Consider the following 14,793-nt stretch of genomic DNA (forward strand, 5'->3'; position numbering starts at 1 on the left):
AACGCATTTTTTTTTGGAGTTAGATGTCGCCTGTATCAATTGGTATGAAATTCAAATATCGTAAAAGTGCGTACTCGGGCTATGATGTCCCGCGAATTGGCCAGAAATCTCACTTAAAATTAAAATTTCTTAATGCAATCGAAAACGTAGTTCAGAAATGATCAGTACTAACAAAAAATATAATTTTCAACCAAGTCGGTCATGTTTTAAAAAAGTAGGTAAAGTCGAACATCGCCTAAAAGAACTAAAATGGGCAGATGACCAACTTGTGGGCCCCCGATTTCCAAAAATTCACAGCGGGCTACCGAGGGCGTGATATTTCATCTCGATTAAGATATCTGGCCCTTCTAAGCCTAATTCTTGGAGAGTTAGGTCGAATACGGCTCAAAAGCGTGTATTTCCTAACCTCATAAAATGTTATAATTATACTGCATAGGAATATACACTAATTAGTAAATAATTTTACCGATGTAATAGTTTTAGAAACCCGTTTTATGATGAATTTCCTGCCGCACTATGTTATCTTCCAAAGAGAATAACATTAGCAGCATACATTTCTGTTAATATGTAATTGACGCTATACCGGTATCATTCGAGTGAAATTATTTATTTACTTCGATTCAAACAAAGCAAACTTATATTTAAATTCGTTTTATCAATAGTTTTTTTTTCTGCCAGAGAAGAGAGACAGAGAGAAAGGCTTTTATCTTTGTCGTGGCTGTCCTCCTCGTTGATGCGAAAATGAAAAGCGTTAGACACTAACAGTTTTCGTCGATTTTTAAAACGCCGTTCGCCCAATCTTGATTCGCGTATCAGGCGCCTCCTTACCCCCTTCCACCAGCCCGGCCAAGTTTCCAAAGATCGACAGTATAATATTCGAATACGCGTCGAGAGAGAGAGATGGTTTTCTCTGCATCTAAGCACCCTCTTCAGCAATGCGTCCTAGTTTATGGGCGTGGGAGGATTACTGGCCTACTGTCAGCCCCGAGACAAACCAAAGGAACGTAATTTGTAGGCCTGACAGCTTCGGAATGATTAATGGCACTACTAACCATGTCATTCAAAAGTCGTAAGCTCCACTATTTAAATACACGTATCGCCATTTCCCTCTCCCCCCGCCAACCCGCTCCCCGCCACTCGGATGTAAAACTCATTAATTTTCATTTTCTACACTTCAGCAAATTCGTCCTCCAACTGGGCAGCTAAGGCAGAGAGTGAGTGGGATCTTTAACGCGGAAAATCTAGTTTAGTGACCGAAATTTGAATAAACGCCGATTTAATGGGTCTTTCATTTCCTCACTCAACAAAAGGGGCCGAACATGCAAATGGTAATGAGCACGGTCATTCGTGATTTTATTGTCATTTTTTTAGGCCTAAAAACTTTGAAAATTGAGTTAATATTTGAATTCCACTTAATAAACAATTATTTATTTAATATTGAGTGCATTATGGATGTTATCCAGCATCCATTGCTCATGCTCGGTTTAACATGATACACTAGAAGATTTGTTTAAACTAGCTAGTTCATTTTCCGTTTTACGTACGCAAAACGGCATTTCTGCCATCTAGTTTGAAAATTTAAAAGTGTTTCACAGTCGCCTTATCCAATCGTGGCCCTGCAGAATTCTCGTTAAGTTACGTTCAAAACGAGATTTCGCGGAGAAAAAAACCTGATAATTTTATTTATAACATAGAGATGGCGCGAAACGCATTCTCGGGTACATAACACCAAAGATAATTTAAACTCCTACCCTAGATTCGAAATCACTCTCTCGAGCGTTGCCGATAGCGTTTACCCACTTCCTGCTGGAACTCAGAAAAATTCGCTCCGTGGTTTACGCCTTACCGCAACCGATGGAGCCTGATTTTTCTGAGGTCAAGTGCCGGAAAAGGGTAAACGCTTCGTAACAAAACCGTCAATGGGAAAGCTCTCAGTATTCGAATCTGGGGTACGAGTTTAAATTATCTTTGATAACACCAAGGAGGATAGAAAACACTAAAGCTTGGAGGAGAAAAGCTTCTTAGTCTTTGCCACTGTACCGGCTCCCCAAAATGGCTTCATGGGTCCCTCAGTGTAGCATTTCAGTTTTTTTATTAGTATAATTTTTATTGTTTTTTTACAATTGAAAAATGTCAGTTTTGCAGAAGAAATTAATTAAAAATAGGTTACCGCCTATGGTACCAAGGGCTGGTATAGGAGAGTAAGTTAATATAAATTAATCATTCAAAGGCTCAAAGCTTTCACTTTTACATATACAAAGGCTTAATGGTTGTCAACAACAATTTTGTGACTTTTTGTCGTTCTGATTTTGATAATTTTTTTTACTATTAGGGGTGGAAGAAAAGGATTTGGTCGGCAAAGGGATTTTACACCTTTAACGTGGGACAAATATTTTGAAGCTGCTAAAGATATCTCTGTATCAGAAGGGAATGTATCCTTTCCATACAATTACTGAAATTAAATAGAGCAATGTTATTTCAATTTAACAACCCAGTGCAGACATTTAGGGTTTACACTGCTGGAAGTACAGGTCCACTTTTGATATTGCTTCATGGTGGTGGTTACTGTGGCTTAACATGGGCTTTATTTACTGTAAGTTTGTTGTTGTGTCAATAAATAAATCTGCTACTAAAAACTCTTTGGCTTTCATAGACGAGTATCATGAATATGGTAGAATGTCAGGTAGCTGCTCTTGATTTAAGAGGTCACGGTGAGACAGTAACAACGGATAATGAAGATCTATCTGCAGAGACAATGTCCTTGTAAATAACTATTTTTAATCATCAGGAATGGTTTAGAGTCTCATTTTTCTGTATTAACAGGGATGTTGGGTCAATTTTGGCAGCCATGTACCCTGATAAAGACCCGCCTCCAGTTGTGGTAATTGGCCATAGTATGGGCGGTGCCATAGCTGTGCACACAATCTACAGAAGCTTATTACCAAGCTGCATTGGCTTAATTGTAATTGATGTGGTTGAGGGGACAGCGATGGATGCTCTTCAAAGTATGCAGAGCTTTTTAGGCAGTCGCCCCAAGTCATTCCAAAGCTTGGATAAGGCAATTGAATGGTGGTATGTACTTAATTTAAAACTTAATTTTATGAAGAACTAAGTATTGTTTGTCATTTTCAACTTCAGCATTCGAAGTGGGCAAGTGAGAAATGTAGAATCAGCCAGGGTATCTATGCCTGGTCAGCTCAAAAGTTGCGTCACAGACCTGCCAGCAACTGCTATTGCGCAGGGCTCAAGTTTTGAAGGGAATAATGCGTATTCATTGCCTCCAAGGGCAGATAGCATCCCTGAAGAGGAGGAGTTAGAGGATGATGAAAAGCGAAATCGTACAAAGGATGATTTGTGCTTCTATAGTGGCTCAAACGCTAGTGCAGATGATCGAATAACTGCTAGACGTGACCGTTCTCTGAGTGTTGACTCTGGTTCCGCACTATTCAAAGCTCCTACGCTACCATCTGTAAGTCAAAAATCCGTATTTAGACATATTGTGTTAATAATCGTTAATTTGTGTTATATGACAGGAATCAAACACAAAATATACTTGGAGAATTGACTTATCCAGTACTGAAAAATTTTGGTCTGGTCAGTTTATTTCGGAAATATTTATGAAAAATGGTCCATACTATCAAAATATTGAAGTTTATTCAATCTCTAGGATGGTTCGAGGGTCTTTCAAGTTTGTTTCTTTCCACAAATGAACCAAAGTTACTCTTACTAGCTGGTAATATATTTATGTTGTACGGTGCTCGAAATGGACTTATTCACGAACCATAACGTGTTTCCTTTCAAAGCATTCAATAATTCTGAAAATCGGGAGCTGTGCATTAAAAAATAATCTTTACGAACCAGAACGATATGAGGAAAAACTTTTACGAAACGGAATAGCGTTCCGGTCCATTTCAAGCACTTATGGTGTTCTATTTTATATATTGAATATTATGTTTAAAAATAATTGTTAGGCGTTGATCGGCTTGACCGAGAGCTTACCATAGGACAAATGCAAGGTAATAAACTATTTTCTTATCATAAAAATTCAATATCTAATAAAAATTTTAAACTCTTTCGTAGGCAAGTTTCAAATGCAGGTTTTGCCCCAATGTGGTCATGCTGTACATGAAGATGCCCCTGATAAGGTATATTACATCCTAAAAAAACCAATGAAAATATAGTAATATTTTAATATTTTAAGGTTGCTGAAGCTATATCAACTTTCTTGGTTCGCCATAAATTTGCCAATCCCATGTCTGATTTCAACAGGTACGAATTTTAGGTAAAAATTAGGCCAAAAAAGAAATAAAAACTAAAAAGAATGGAGGATAATAACGGAAACGGTATCTTTTCGCTGTATACCCCTCAATATTGAAGATAAGACGCCAGTACACGTCTAAACACCTGTACAAAATACCCTTAATAAGTCGGTTAAGAACACTATAATCCCGACCTTGTAGGCTAACATTTTAATACTAATATTAAAACAGTGAAACGTTTTTTTAAAGTATTCAAAAGAACCTGAAAATTTTTACAGAACCTTTCCTGGATGTTGAAGTTAAATATTTAAGAAAAAGATATAAGTATTTTACCCAAATCATGTGATTTTTTCTCCTAAGGCGATGGTCCTTTATTAACCAAAATGTACAGTGTAAAAACATACCATTGCTCCTACAAATGACAAACAAATAAGATTTGATGTAGCTCTCTAAGCCTCTAGCAAATCGTAATTGCTATCCCGCTTTATATTTTAAATACCTGAAAGGAATAAGATTGTTACTTCGCTAATGATATTTTCGTAAAGTTTTGAAAGATAAACGTATTGACTGATCAAGGCTTATTTACAACTGAAATTTTGTAAAATGAGTTTTAAACTATAAAGGATAATGATAATAACAGAAAAAGTGGAACGTATTTTTATATAGAATATTTTTTGGAAGGACAAGGTCTTTTTTGTTGCTAATCTTCTGTTTTGATACGCAGTACTTTTAATACCACACATTTTTATTTAAAGATAGTGCATGATGGTTTATTTATTTTCGGCAACGGCCGATCGCCCAAACCCTGCCAGCAGTGAAATGAAAAACGAGAACGTAATGTTTGTAAAAAACCAATATTAATTGATGGAACCTCTTGTTGTAGCTAATAAATGCTATTGTTTTCCAATCCAAAATAGCAGTGTTTTGTGATCTGCAACGTAGCTCTATCATATCAGGAGATATGGAATCATACCAAGTTGGTTTGGTACAAGATGTACGTCAAAATCTTATCCCAAATTTTAGAACCATTTGGGTGAACGTCGTCCAGAAAGCAGAGCAATGTGATCGTTGAAGTTGAAACTCTGAATGGAGCTATCGCTATTCGTCGAAGATCTCGACGGTTGATGGTGTCTGGGTGATACAGACAAACTAGTTCTTTCAATCTCGGGTTGATGGACGATCTTTGACACTGAGAGTGTATCCTTAGAAGGAGAGGGTGGGAAATCGATGGTAATATCCTTAGATTCGGAATCCTTATTCACTTCATTTTGACTCATTTGAGGAGTAGGGTTGTCGTCTCCAATTTCAAAAGCTAAATTGTCGTAGCCCATTTCAAGCTTTGGTATCATTATTGACATATTGTCTTTGTTGTCAGATGACGAAGGTTGGCTATTTTCGGATTCTTTTAGCATCAAAGGTTGTGTATCTTTCATTTCAAAATTTGTCTGAGGTTGCCCTTCTAAAATTTTAGCAGGTTGATTGTTGATGGCGACTGTTGATTCAGGTTCACTGTATATCATGCCAATTTCTTTGGTACTCTTTTCGTCTGAAGTGTTACTTTTGTGGGATTCCTCCTTATTAGTACCTTTAACCTTTAAAACTTGACAGTATTGTTCATCGAGTGTTAATTGCGTTTTGTTAACCACTGTATTATGTAGTGGTAGTTCATTTACTTCATCCAAATTACACATTACTTTACGTTCCACTTCTAGTTCAGATTCTTTCGTTCCTGATTCAAGTGAGATTTCACTTTCCTGGACATGAAGTTGCGCCTCAATTGGCGGTTTAACGTTCGTATCTGTTTTGAAATTTCTTGGTTTTCTTTGTGCCGTGTCCAAATCATTTTTTAGTAACTGCGAGTCAGTCTGATTCGGTTTATAAGTTTTCAATGTTAGTGGTTTTGTTTCTTCTGGTGTACCAGGCACTGTAGAACTATGAATCTTCTTTACGGTGGAGCTATCTTTCTTCCATTGACCAATGGGCAGCGATTCATATGATTTGGATCTTCGACGCAGTTGGTTTTCCAGTTGTAGACTAATTTCTCGATCTAAAGTTTTCTTTAAACTGTCTGTTGTAGCTAAGGCATGCTTATTCTTGGTTTTCCCAATGGGCGATCCTCCACTGAAGATCAGTTCCCGCCATTTAACCGAACTTCTGGTGACGACAGTCTTAGATCCAGTGGCGTTTGTCAATTCTTGGAACTTGCGACGTAGTGCTTCATCCTTGTTCGGTTCCTTCTTAATAGGATCATCCACCAAACTTATACTGAAGTCCTTAAGTAGACGGCGTTCACGTTCCTTAATCTTTTTAACCGAGGCTATTCAATATTAACAAAATCATTAGAAACGTATATTAATAATATGAATGTGAAGTCTTATTTACTTTGCATTCGGTCGGGTCTAATATTTCCCGTGTTATAGCCGTTGTCCTGGAAAACGTCGAGCATTTGGTATCTGAAAGTATTAATGTCTTGTCTAATTTCGTTAACGTCGTCTTCAGTGACAGAACGATTTTCCAATAGGTGGTGTTTAGCCGTTATGTATCGCCAAACCAAATTTCTCATTACAATCTGTTTTAAGTTAATATCTCCGATTTAGAAATTGACCGACCACTTGTCTATTGTGAGGTAACCAACCTGATATTTAGTTTCAACTATTTTCTCTTCTTTCTGAAATAAGAACTGTCGTATTTAATAATTCTAAAAATAAAATTTTCGTATGTTAATTACCTCAGATTGATGTGTCTTCGTTGTGCTTGGTGAGCAGAATTTCATAAGATGTTTCATGTTAGGAAGGCAGTTGAAAGGAGGTGGTAAAGTTCCGCTTTCTTCGAAATAGTTTAGGAAGAGTTTAGTACGAGCAAATTTCCATTCCACATCGGACCTCATCTAGAACAAACTAAAAGTTTTTAGAAAAACACAAATATTTTTATCACATTTACTTGGAACTCACGGATATGATATGGTAGGAATTGCTCATCATGGCAATAAGAAGATTTAACAGTACTACGACATTGATGACGGAGTAACTACCGAACATGAGTAAACCCCAGAAACGAGTATAATCCTTTATACCAGTGAGATCGAAATTGCCAATGTCTATCAAACCGAAACTCGCCCAGAAGAGAGTTTGAGACGATTCGAACAGGCTATACATACAACGGTGGTAATATGTTTTAGTAACGTGATTTTCTTCGATAAGATTGTCCACTTACTTGGAGAATCTTCTCCAAGCTAGGCAGCTATCTCTGTGTCTTTCCCAGTCGGCCTCACCATTCGGAAGGGAGTGGCACTTCTGTCGCTCTAGATCGGCGTAGTACCACATCAACTGGTTCATACCGCAAGCGAAAGCGAAAAGTACCAGAGTGTAGATGAAGAAGAACTTAATGATGTCGATTACCATTCTACCTAAGGACACTTGCAATGGCCCCAAATATTGGTTGATGGAGAACATGTGAATTAGTTTCAACGCTCTATAAATATAAATCTTTTAGATAATTAGTATCTAGTAGTAGGAACGATAGTAATGTTATATAATAGCTCCTACGCAAAGATATTTCCGGCAGCGAAACAACCGTCCGCCAGTAAGTTTGGATCGAAGGTGTCCCAGGATTCTCTTGGAATATAAACGGACTCTGGTATGCGATACGATTCCGTTCGTTCCTTAAGTGGAAATATTATACAGTTTAAAATTTAGAAGATAATTTTACCAGGTCCAAACGTACTTGTATGAAGGCGTATGTCCTCAGACCTATAGTCACTATATACAAGGTGTTTCTTATATTGTCTATTATGTTCCACATATTTTCGAAATATTCCGTAACTCCTATTCGCCAAACCTCCTTTACCTCTTCGAATACGTGAGCTACAAAAGATGTTTCAAATATTTAAGAGATAATTATTAATTAACTATTAACGGTGAAATTTGGAGAAAAGGGAATATGCTTTTACCAATGACGTAAATGAGAATACAAAATTCGGTAACGGTCGGTATTTGCCCTCTCTGTTTCCTTAATGTTTCCTTCATATTCTCTTTCATAGCGTCGCTTCCCAAAAATTCTACCAGGACAGATTCGAACCGTTGAGAGGCCAAAATCAACAGCACTAAGCGATGATAAATTATATAATTAAAACCACATCGTCGCCCTCGTTCGTCGTCTCGCATTTCTATCTCGCTAGGCAGCCAATCAGTGAGCTCGCTCATAAGCCACAGCTAATCAACGAACTCTCTCTTAAGCCTGTAGCCAATCAAAGTGCTTTTAAGCTAAGCGGAAATTTCAACGAGGTCGTTCTTAAGCTAAGCAGCCAATAAACAAGCTCGTTCTTAAAGGGAATACAACCTCCAGCGCGATCTGTATGGAAGACCCCCTCAATTATTGGGATTACATCGCCAGTCAACCACTAAGTAGCGCTGAAACCTCTAAAGCCATAGGAGGGAGCGACAAACGGCGAAACCGTTGGAGGGCAACAAAAATACCAGAGGTTATATTCCCTTTAAGTTAGGTAGTCAGCAGCAAGCTATCTCGTAATCTAAGAAGCTAATCAGCGAGCTAAGCCCACAAGTCGCGGTCAATTATCAGTGACTAGAAATTAGCTGGGTACCTCGGGCACAAGTACAATTGGCTCGCAAAGGAAGAATACAATTTGCTCACGATATACTCAACTAGCTTAGCCTGCACCCGCCGGGCTACTAAGATAGTTAAATATAGTCAAATGACGACTGTAATTATATTTGCTACAAGCTACCGCAAACTCACGTAAAAAGAAGAGATAACTGAAGGAGTGAATGATGAATTTAAAGAATGGTTTTCTCATTCGTTTCCCATACGAACCGGTGGGACAAATCAGGTACAGACAGGAGTACAAAGGAAACAGTACCCCTATTTTCAGGATTTCTTGGAGTTGCTTCACGCTACTCTTTCTTCTGAAATCCGCCATGCCTTCGTACCAAATACTTAAAAGTAATTGCTGTACGTTGGCGTGAGCTATGAACTTGAAAATAAATCAAGTTGAAGTTAAGTTTAGAGCGGTACACCGAAGTCGATGTAGTTAATAACATTTACAGATTTTTGCTTGTATTTAATCGCCATTTCTATTCTTGCTAAAGGCATTTGGGAAGCTTTGATGTCTTTGAGTTTTGTGGGTCTACCATCGTAAGTCAGCACAGTTTCTAATTCCTCAGAATTTCGAACTTGGTCTATTAAATCGGTCGCGAACTTTTGGCATTGTTTTTGCAAACCCTGAAAAAAAAATGGCAATAGTGTATATCGGATTTTAAAGACTAATTATTCCTACCATAAGTGACATAATTTCATAAGTTTGACACTGAACGGTTACGGTTAATGATAGTCTGAGGCGTAAATAATTTCGAATACGGAAATACGTTTAGGTGTCGTATTAAAAAAATCATGTATAATAATAATAATCAGTCATCTAGCGACTTTTATTGCCTTTAATTCAGGTGGCCGGGTTAAGTTGCGTAGGAGGATGGTGGCAAGCCCTTCATACCAACAGCTCCCTACACTTACTATTACCAATAACCTCTACAAGTTTTTATGGAAAGGGGAAACCGAATGTACCCCCTTTAACCAGTGAGGGGAGAACTTGCAAACTCAACGCGGAAGGAGTGGTTCCCAGTTTTCACCCAGTGCCACAAGCTGGATCGAATTCGGCTCCTCTTTCGGCGAGGCGAAAGTGCTAACCACTACGCCACCCCACTAAAACATCTATCGCGATTTATCTAAAGTAAATGTTAATTTCACTGTTTAAAGCGATTTAATTTTCAAAAAGCTTTGACTGATTTGGCAAAAAGGCGGGTGAACTAGCATTTCCAAAGACTAGTGGCAACTCGCCGATAGTTGTCAGTTTTTTGGCAAAACAAATCATAGCGTTGGTAGAATAGTAAGTGTGTTGCTTATATTTATTATGTTACTTATGGTCGTACCAAATATTCTTGTTTGAATTCGTTCTCCGTCCCGCTGAGTCTTCGTAGTTCGTGGCTGAGTTCGAAGGCTGTTAGAATGGGGTCCATACTCGACAGGCAGATGAGAGCGGGTGAGGCAAGGGCTTTATAAGAACTAATTCGGGATCGAGAATGTTTGAGGCAATCGTTTTTCGTCGCCATCTTGCATTCCCGGCAGCCGCATTTGACGTCGTGAACCAACGGTATGGACGCTCCTCGATCGAGAAGAAGCTTGACAATTTCGTAGTTGTCTTTGTGAGCCGCCAAGATCAATGGAGTTATTTCCGGCGTGAACGAAGCCAAACCTACATCCATCTCTTCCCAACTCTGCAATTCACAATACGTAAATAGACATCTTGGGTGTTAAAACAATTTCTTAAGCCTTTGAAATAAATCGTACGTATGGCTTTCCCTCTCGATGGTGACGTTCCTCGTACTCGATCAGCATTTCGACGGCTTCGACGTACTGGGCTTCGATCGCGTGCAGAAGTCCGTCTTTCGGGTTGACACCCAACAGCAAGAGCGTTTCCAGCATTTGCAAATTCTCGTTGTCGATGGCCATACGAACCACCGTTCTACCCAAAGGGTCGCTACAGTTTATGTCCAAGTTGAAATCGGGGGCTATTTTGGCTTTTTCTAAGATTCTGCAAACGTTTCATTGAGATTTTAGTTAGAATAACACTTAGAAGTATACATCTTCCGATAGACTTATTGTTAATTTCGGGCCAAAATATGGGCTCCGCCATTTTGTACAACCCATGACCACCAACAATGAAGTGGGTAATATAAATGGTGCAGTAACAAAAGTACCATATACATTGGTAATTTCTAGTTCAGCAGTCAGCAACTAGATGGTCGATTTCTTGAACATAGCTAAGGTGACCTACCGTAATAGAATATTTATCAAAATATCGTAAATCTCTAAATGGAATATTAACACCACATCGGGACATCGTTATTTCCATACAATGGTTTGTTTTACGAAAATTGACTGAAAAATGAATATTTAAAATCTCGAAATAAACCGTCTGATCCCTTCTTACTTTAAAGGGAGAAAACACTTAAGCAGAAGCTGCTATCGGGTGATTGTAGAAAAGTAGGAGGAATTTTCCAAAATCACCAACTACAATCACTGCTAGATGAGCGAGATGGCGGATATAGTGAGGAGCAATGGTGGCCATGGTGGCGCCCATGTTTGGTCTTTTCTGCTAATGTTATTCGCTTGAAACATGTACCTTAGCAGGCTCCCGCTAATTTTCGGTATGCAATTTTTAAGAAAAAACCATCGGGACAATACGTCATATAGTAAATATCCTTAGACTGTATATTTTATGCTGAGTAATAAACTTCCTCGCGTGGTTTGGCGTACATCGAAAACTGCTTCGAGCCGGTGAAAGTACACGTTTCATTTCTACGTCGTAGATGAATGCTTATGGTTTGAATTGAAATTCCGATTTGGTTTTATTTACTTTGTAACCGTGGCCACGTCGCCATGTTCCGCTCCCAGCAAATAGCGTTTTTCCACCGATGACAGCTTCCTGGCTGACGGGTGTTGGTACGCTTCCTCCGTTTCCTGGCTCTCATTTATTTGCAGTTTTAAATTGGTAGACAATAGTCCTACGGACTTTTTTCGAGCACCTGGCAAGGAAAAGTTTTTAAGACATCGCAAAATCAGATTTTATTAAAGTTTATTAGCACCAACTCAAATGGCGAAATGTTTTTTAAGTCGGCGAACTTTTCGTAGGCTTTATTTATAAGACTACAATATACGGTCATGAACAATAAATGGAACACGTGAAAGTTGATCGGAGCAGATCCGAACAGGCAAATGGATTGTGGTAAGTTGATCAGGACGATCCAAAAGCGCTCGAGAGCAATAAATGGAACACGCGAAAGTTGATCGGAGCAGATCCGAACAGGCAAATAGATTGTGGTTAGTTGATCAGGACGATCCAAAGCGCTCGAGAGCACTAACTGGAACACGCGAAAGTTGATCGGAGCAGATCCGAGAAAGTAAATGGAACATCGGGACGGTCTAAAGCGCTCTAGAGCAGCCAAATGAGAAACGCTATAAGTGTCTTAAATGATGCGACTGATATTCGTTCGTTTCAGTGTTGAGGCCCTAGAGACAAACCTAAGGCACGGTTACGCTAGACTTTAGAACCTAGTTTAATTCAGTTTTGACCAACAAATTTGAGAAAACTATGGTCTCAAGCGATTGTTTAACGTTTTGGGAGGTAAAGGGTTTACATAAATCACTTAAAGATTTACCTAAAATAGGAAATTATAAAAAAAATACATATTTTATGAATGAATAAAGGGAAATAAACATCTTAAATATATCTTTTCAGGGATTCAATATTGAAATTTATGTTTGTATAATACATTTATGCTTTAGTACAACTTAAAGGGAGTATGAACTTCAATATTTATAATGGATCATCGAATTTTACAATATTTGACTCCCTTTAAAAATATTTTCGACAAAAAATTTGAACGGGAAACAGTTAACACAATAGTGGCGTAAGCAAGTTCAACTTACCACGGTGTCCGTGTTCCATGTCCGACCGGCGATAGAACTAATTAATTGAATGAAGAGAGCAATCAAATTTTCGATATCAAAGCTAAAGATAGTGTGTTTCGCAAATAATCCCAGCGTGACGCTTGACTAGGAAACACGCGCTTTATTAGATAAGCTAAGCCAAACTTGAACGTGGACGTGTAGGCTTCCGTAACGTTTTTTAGGCGTTTCTAAAACCAGTAAAAAAGCTTTGCTGAAGTCAAGATGTTTTTGTTCAACGAGTGGAGCTTAACTCTATGTTCTCATAATTGGTTTAGTATTTCGTACACCGGTAAGTGTAAAATGATTCCAATTCTCAGGCACTACGTACTTATTGTTCTTCTCAATACCAATTGTACGGCTTCTTTAAGGCGTCTCCACTTAATCAGGAATATTTTTACTATAGATTTTGAATTTATAGGGTAGCTGACACAAAATCAATTTTCTTGTAGAGGTCCCTAGGGTTTTGAAAATGTTAATCTTCTTTACTGTTTTTTCTATTACTTGTCCTTGACATGTCGTTTAATCTTATCGAATTTTATACTTTATTCTATTTTATTTTAGATAACAGTTGCGTTATCTGATCAAAGTTGATAATTGCCCTAGATCAAATTAATTATCCGCGTTTGCGCTCAGATATTATCAGATCAGTTGATATCGGCCAAAATGTAACCAGTTAGTTTAAGCCCGGAACTAATCTGAATTCTTAGTAAACCGACAGATAGAAGTTGTGCAGATTTCAGATGCCTGACAGTTATCGATTTTAGACATCGTCCGAATAAATTCCTTTCCAAATTTAATTTACCGTGTTTATTTTCATTTAATTTCCATTATATTTTTCTAAACGTACAAGTCGGATAGCTATTTCCCCTAACTGAATCTGGTGAAATGACAGGATTTTGGTCTGAAGGGGGGGGGATGAATCAGAGCAGGGTAGTTTAGATCGGTTAATAATGATTGGCTAGTGAATAAAATACAATTTCACTTCAGATACTTGGTTAAAGAGAACAACAGATGAACTTGATCTTACTAACTGATTGTCTTCAGATAACCGAAAATAACGAACTGATTAAGCTGACGTTGGCCGTTGGAATCAGTGGCAGATTAACCAATAGACTGAGTAGATTTAAGCCTAGGGGAGGTGGATCTTGCCAAATGGTAGGGCCCCCGAAGCGTAGCTAGATATAGCAAGAACAGTGAGAAGCACTGATATATGCTCATAATAACCATGTGTTATTTATTACTCGCCCTCGCTCGCTTATATTTTACATTCAACTACACCGGATAATAACGGGACATTTTAACTGTTGCCGAAATCCTATTGGCAGCGTACATAAATAACTTATATGCAAACGTGAACGATCTTTCTGAGGCGTTTAGTTCTCTTATAAGCAGTCCATCCAAAGAATCCAGTGGTGCTCCGATCATCTTTCCGCCTTAAATCAGTTCAACATATTACATCGGCCTCTCCATCCACGATTACATGTTTTCTTTAATCAATTCTAATAATAATGAAGGAACCATACAGGCCTAAGTCAACTAGTGATTTGTGAAGCCAATTACCGGTGGCCGGGTTAAATTGCGTAGGAGGGAGGTGGCAAACCCTTCAAGCCACGCGCGCGAACATTTAACCTTTAACCTCAGTAAGTTTCTATTCTATTTCTTTTCGAGTTCCCACGATATGTTAGTCGCGTAAATTTAAGCCAAGCCACTTATTAGTTCGACACCATTAATCCAAAAATCAAATTTTTTTCTGTATTTTTTGGGCATCGTCGTAATATCCGCGAAACAGCTGCTGTTAGTTAGTGAAAGCCACAATCCCACCGATTATTACGTGGTTTTCTAAATTTGAAAGTAGGCCTTAAATAACGAAATTCCCAATATTTAGGTGCTTGATCTCTAAAATTGGTCATTTTATTGCAATTTACCTGTACAAAAACCTCTTTGGATTAGAAGACATTACGCCGAAAAATCGGAAATTACATCATCTCCGAAAAGGTTCATATCAAAAGCA

General features: G+C 38.2%; 2 protein-coding genes and 1 long non-coding RNA gene across 5 annotated transcripts; 1 reads left to right on the forward strand and 2 right to left on the reverse strand.

The window, feature by feature from the left end:
* The first annotated feature begins 2,032 nt into the window (after positions 1–2,032).
* Positions 2,033–5,151, forward strand: LOC149943626 (protein phosphatase methylesterase 1). 3 transcript variants are annotated; one of them, XM_090174413.1, is made up of 12 exons: positions 2,033–2,201; positions 2,333–2,432; positions 2,501–2,593; positions 2,654–2,763; positions 2,824–3,072; positions 3,139–3,469; positions 3,534–3,594; positions 3,668–3,733; positions 3,972–4,016; positions 4,081–4,145; positions 4,202–4,269; positions 5,015–5,151. In XM_090174413.1, the coding sequence occupies exons 1-12, from the start codon at positions 2,131–2,133 to the stop codon at positions 5,016–5,018; spliced, it is 1,263 nt and encodes a 420-aa protein (XP_090030539.1). In that variant the 5' UTR covers positions 2,033–2,130; the 3' UTR covers positions 5,019–5,151. The 3 variants fall into 3 exon arrangements, with proteins under 3 accessions (XP_090030539.1, XP_090030538.1, XP_090030537.1); XM_090174412.1 differs by having other exon boundaries at positions 4,202–4,282; positions 5,015–5,145; XM_090174411.1 differs by lacking the exon at positions 5,015–5,151 and adding an exon at positions 4,538–4,743.
* A 13-nt stretch (positions 5,152–5,164) lies between these two features.
* On the reverse strand, positions 5,165–10,841 carry LOC149943627 (transient-receptor-potential-like protein). The gene is made up of 13 exons (XM_090174410.1): positions 10,620–10,841; positions 10,202–10,546; positions 9,321–9,497; positions 9,015–9,249; positions 8,209–8,361; positions 7,983–8,122; positions 7,805–7,920; positions 7,473–7,730; positions 7,211–7,406; positions 6,988–7,146; positions 6,895–6,927; positions 6,642–6,828; positions 5,165–6,576 (listed from the first exon to the last, which is right to left on the reverse strand). Exons 1-13 carry the CDS (start codon positions 10,779–10,781, stop codon positions 5,279–5,281), a joined length of 3,459 nt encoding a protein of 1,152 aa, XP_090030536.1. The 5' UTR covers positions 10,782–10,841; the 3' UTR covers positions 5,165–5,278.
* An 843-nt stretch (positions 10,842–11,684) lies between these two features.
* Positions 11,685–12,829, reverse strand: LOC149943628 (uncharacterized). The gene is made up of 2 exons (XR_016481076.1): positions 12,762–12,829; positions 11,685–11,857 (listed from the first exon to the last, which is right to left on the reverse strand). It is a non-coding gene; the product is annotated as an uncharacterized LOC149943628 (long non-coding RNA).
* Between the last annotated feature and the right edge of the window lie 1,964 nt (positions 12,830–14,793).

This window comes from Leiobunum rupestre, chromosome 5 (genome assembly GCF_980474605.1).
Source record: "Leiobunum rupestre chromosome 5, qqLeiRupe1.1.hap1, whole genome shotgun sequence".
NCBI lineage: Eukaryota > Metazoa > Arthropoda > Arachnida > Opiliones > Sclerosomatidae > Leiobunum > Leiobunum rupestre.

Excerpts from the sequence above, each read along its gene's own strand:
- LOC149943626 (XM_090174411.1), top strand. The coding sequence starts at position 2,131 with ATGTCAGTTTTGCAGAAGAAATTAATTAAAAATAGGTTACCGCCTATG. Across the intron at positions 3,595-3,667 it reads TACTGAAAAATTTTGGTCTG|GATGGTTCGAGGGTCTTTCA; the intron begins GTCAGTTTATTT and ends TTCAATCTCTAG. Across the intron at positions 4,146-4,201 it reads ATGAAGATGCCCCTGATAAG|GTTGCTGAAGCTATATCAAC; the intron begins GTATATTACATC and ends TAATATTTTAAG.
- LOC149943627 (XM_090174410.1), bottom strand. The coding sequence starts at position 10,781 with ATGGCCATCGACAACGAGAATTTGCAAATGCTGGAAACGCTCTTGCTG. Across the intron at positions 9,498-10,201 it reads AATTCAAACAAGAATATTTG|GGTTTGCAAAAACAATGCCA; the intron begins GTACGACCATAA and ends TTTTTTTTTCAG. Across the intron at positions 8,362-9,014 it reads CAGTTATCTCTTCTTTTTAC|TGCTGTTGATTTTGGCCTCT; the intron begins GTGAGTTTGCGG and ends ATCATCGCTTAG.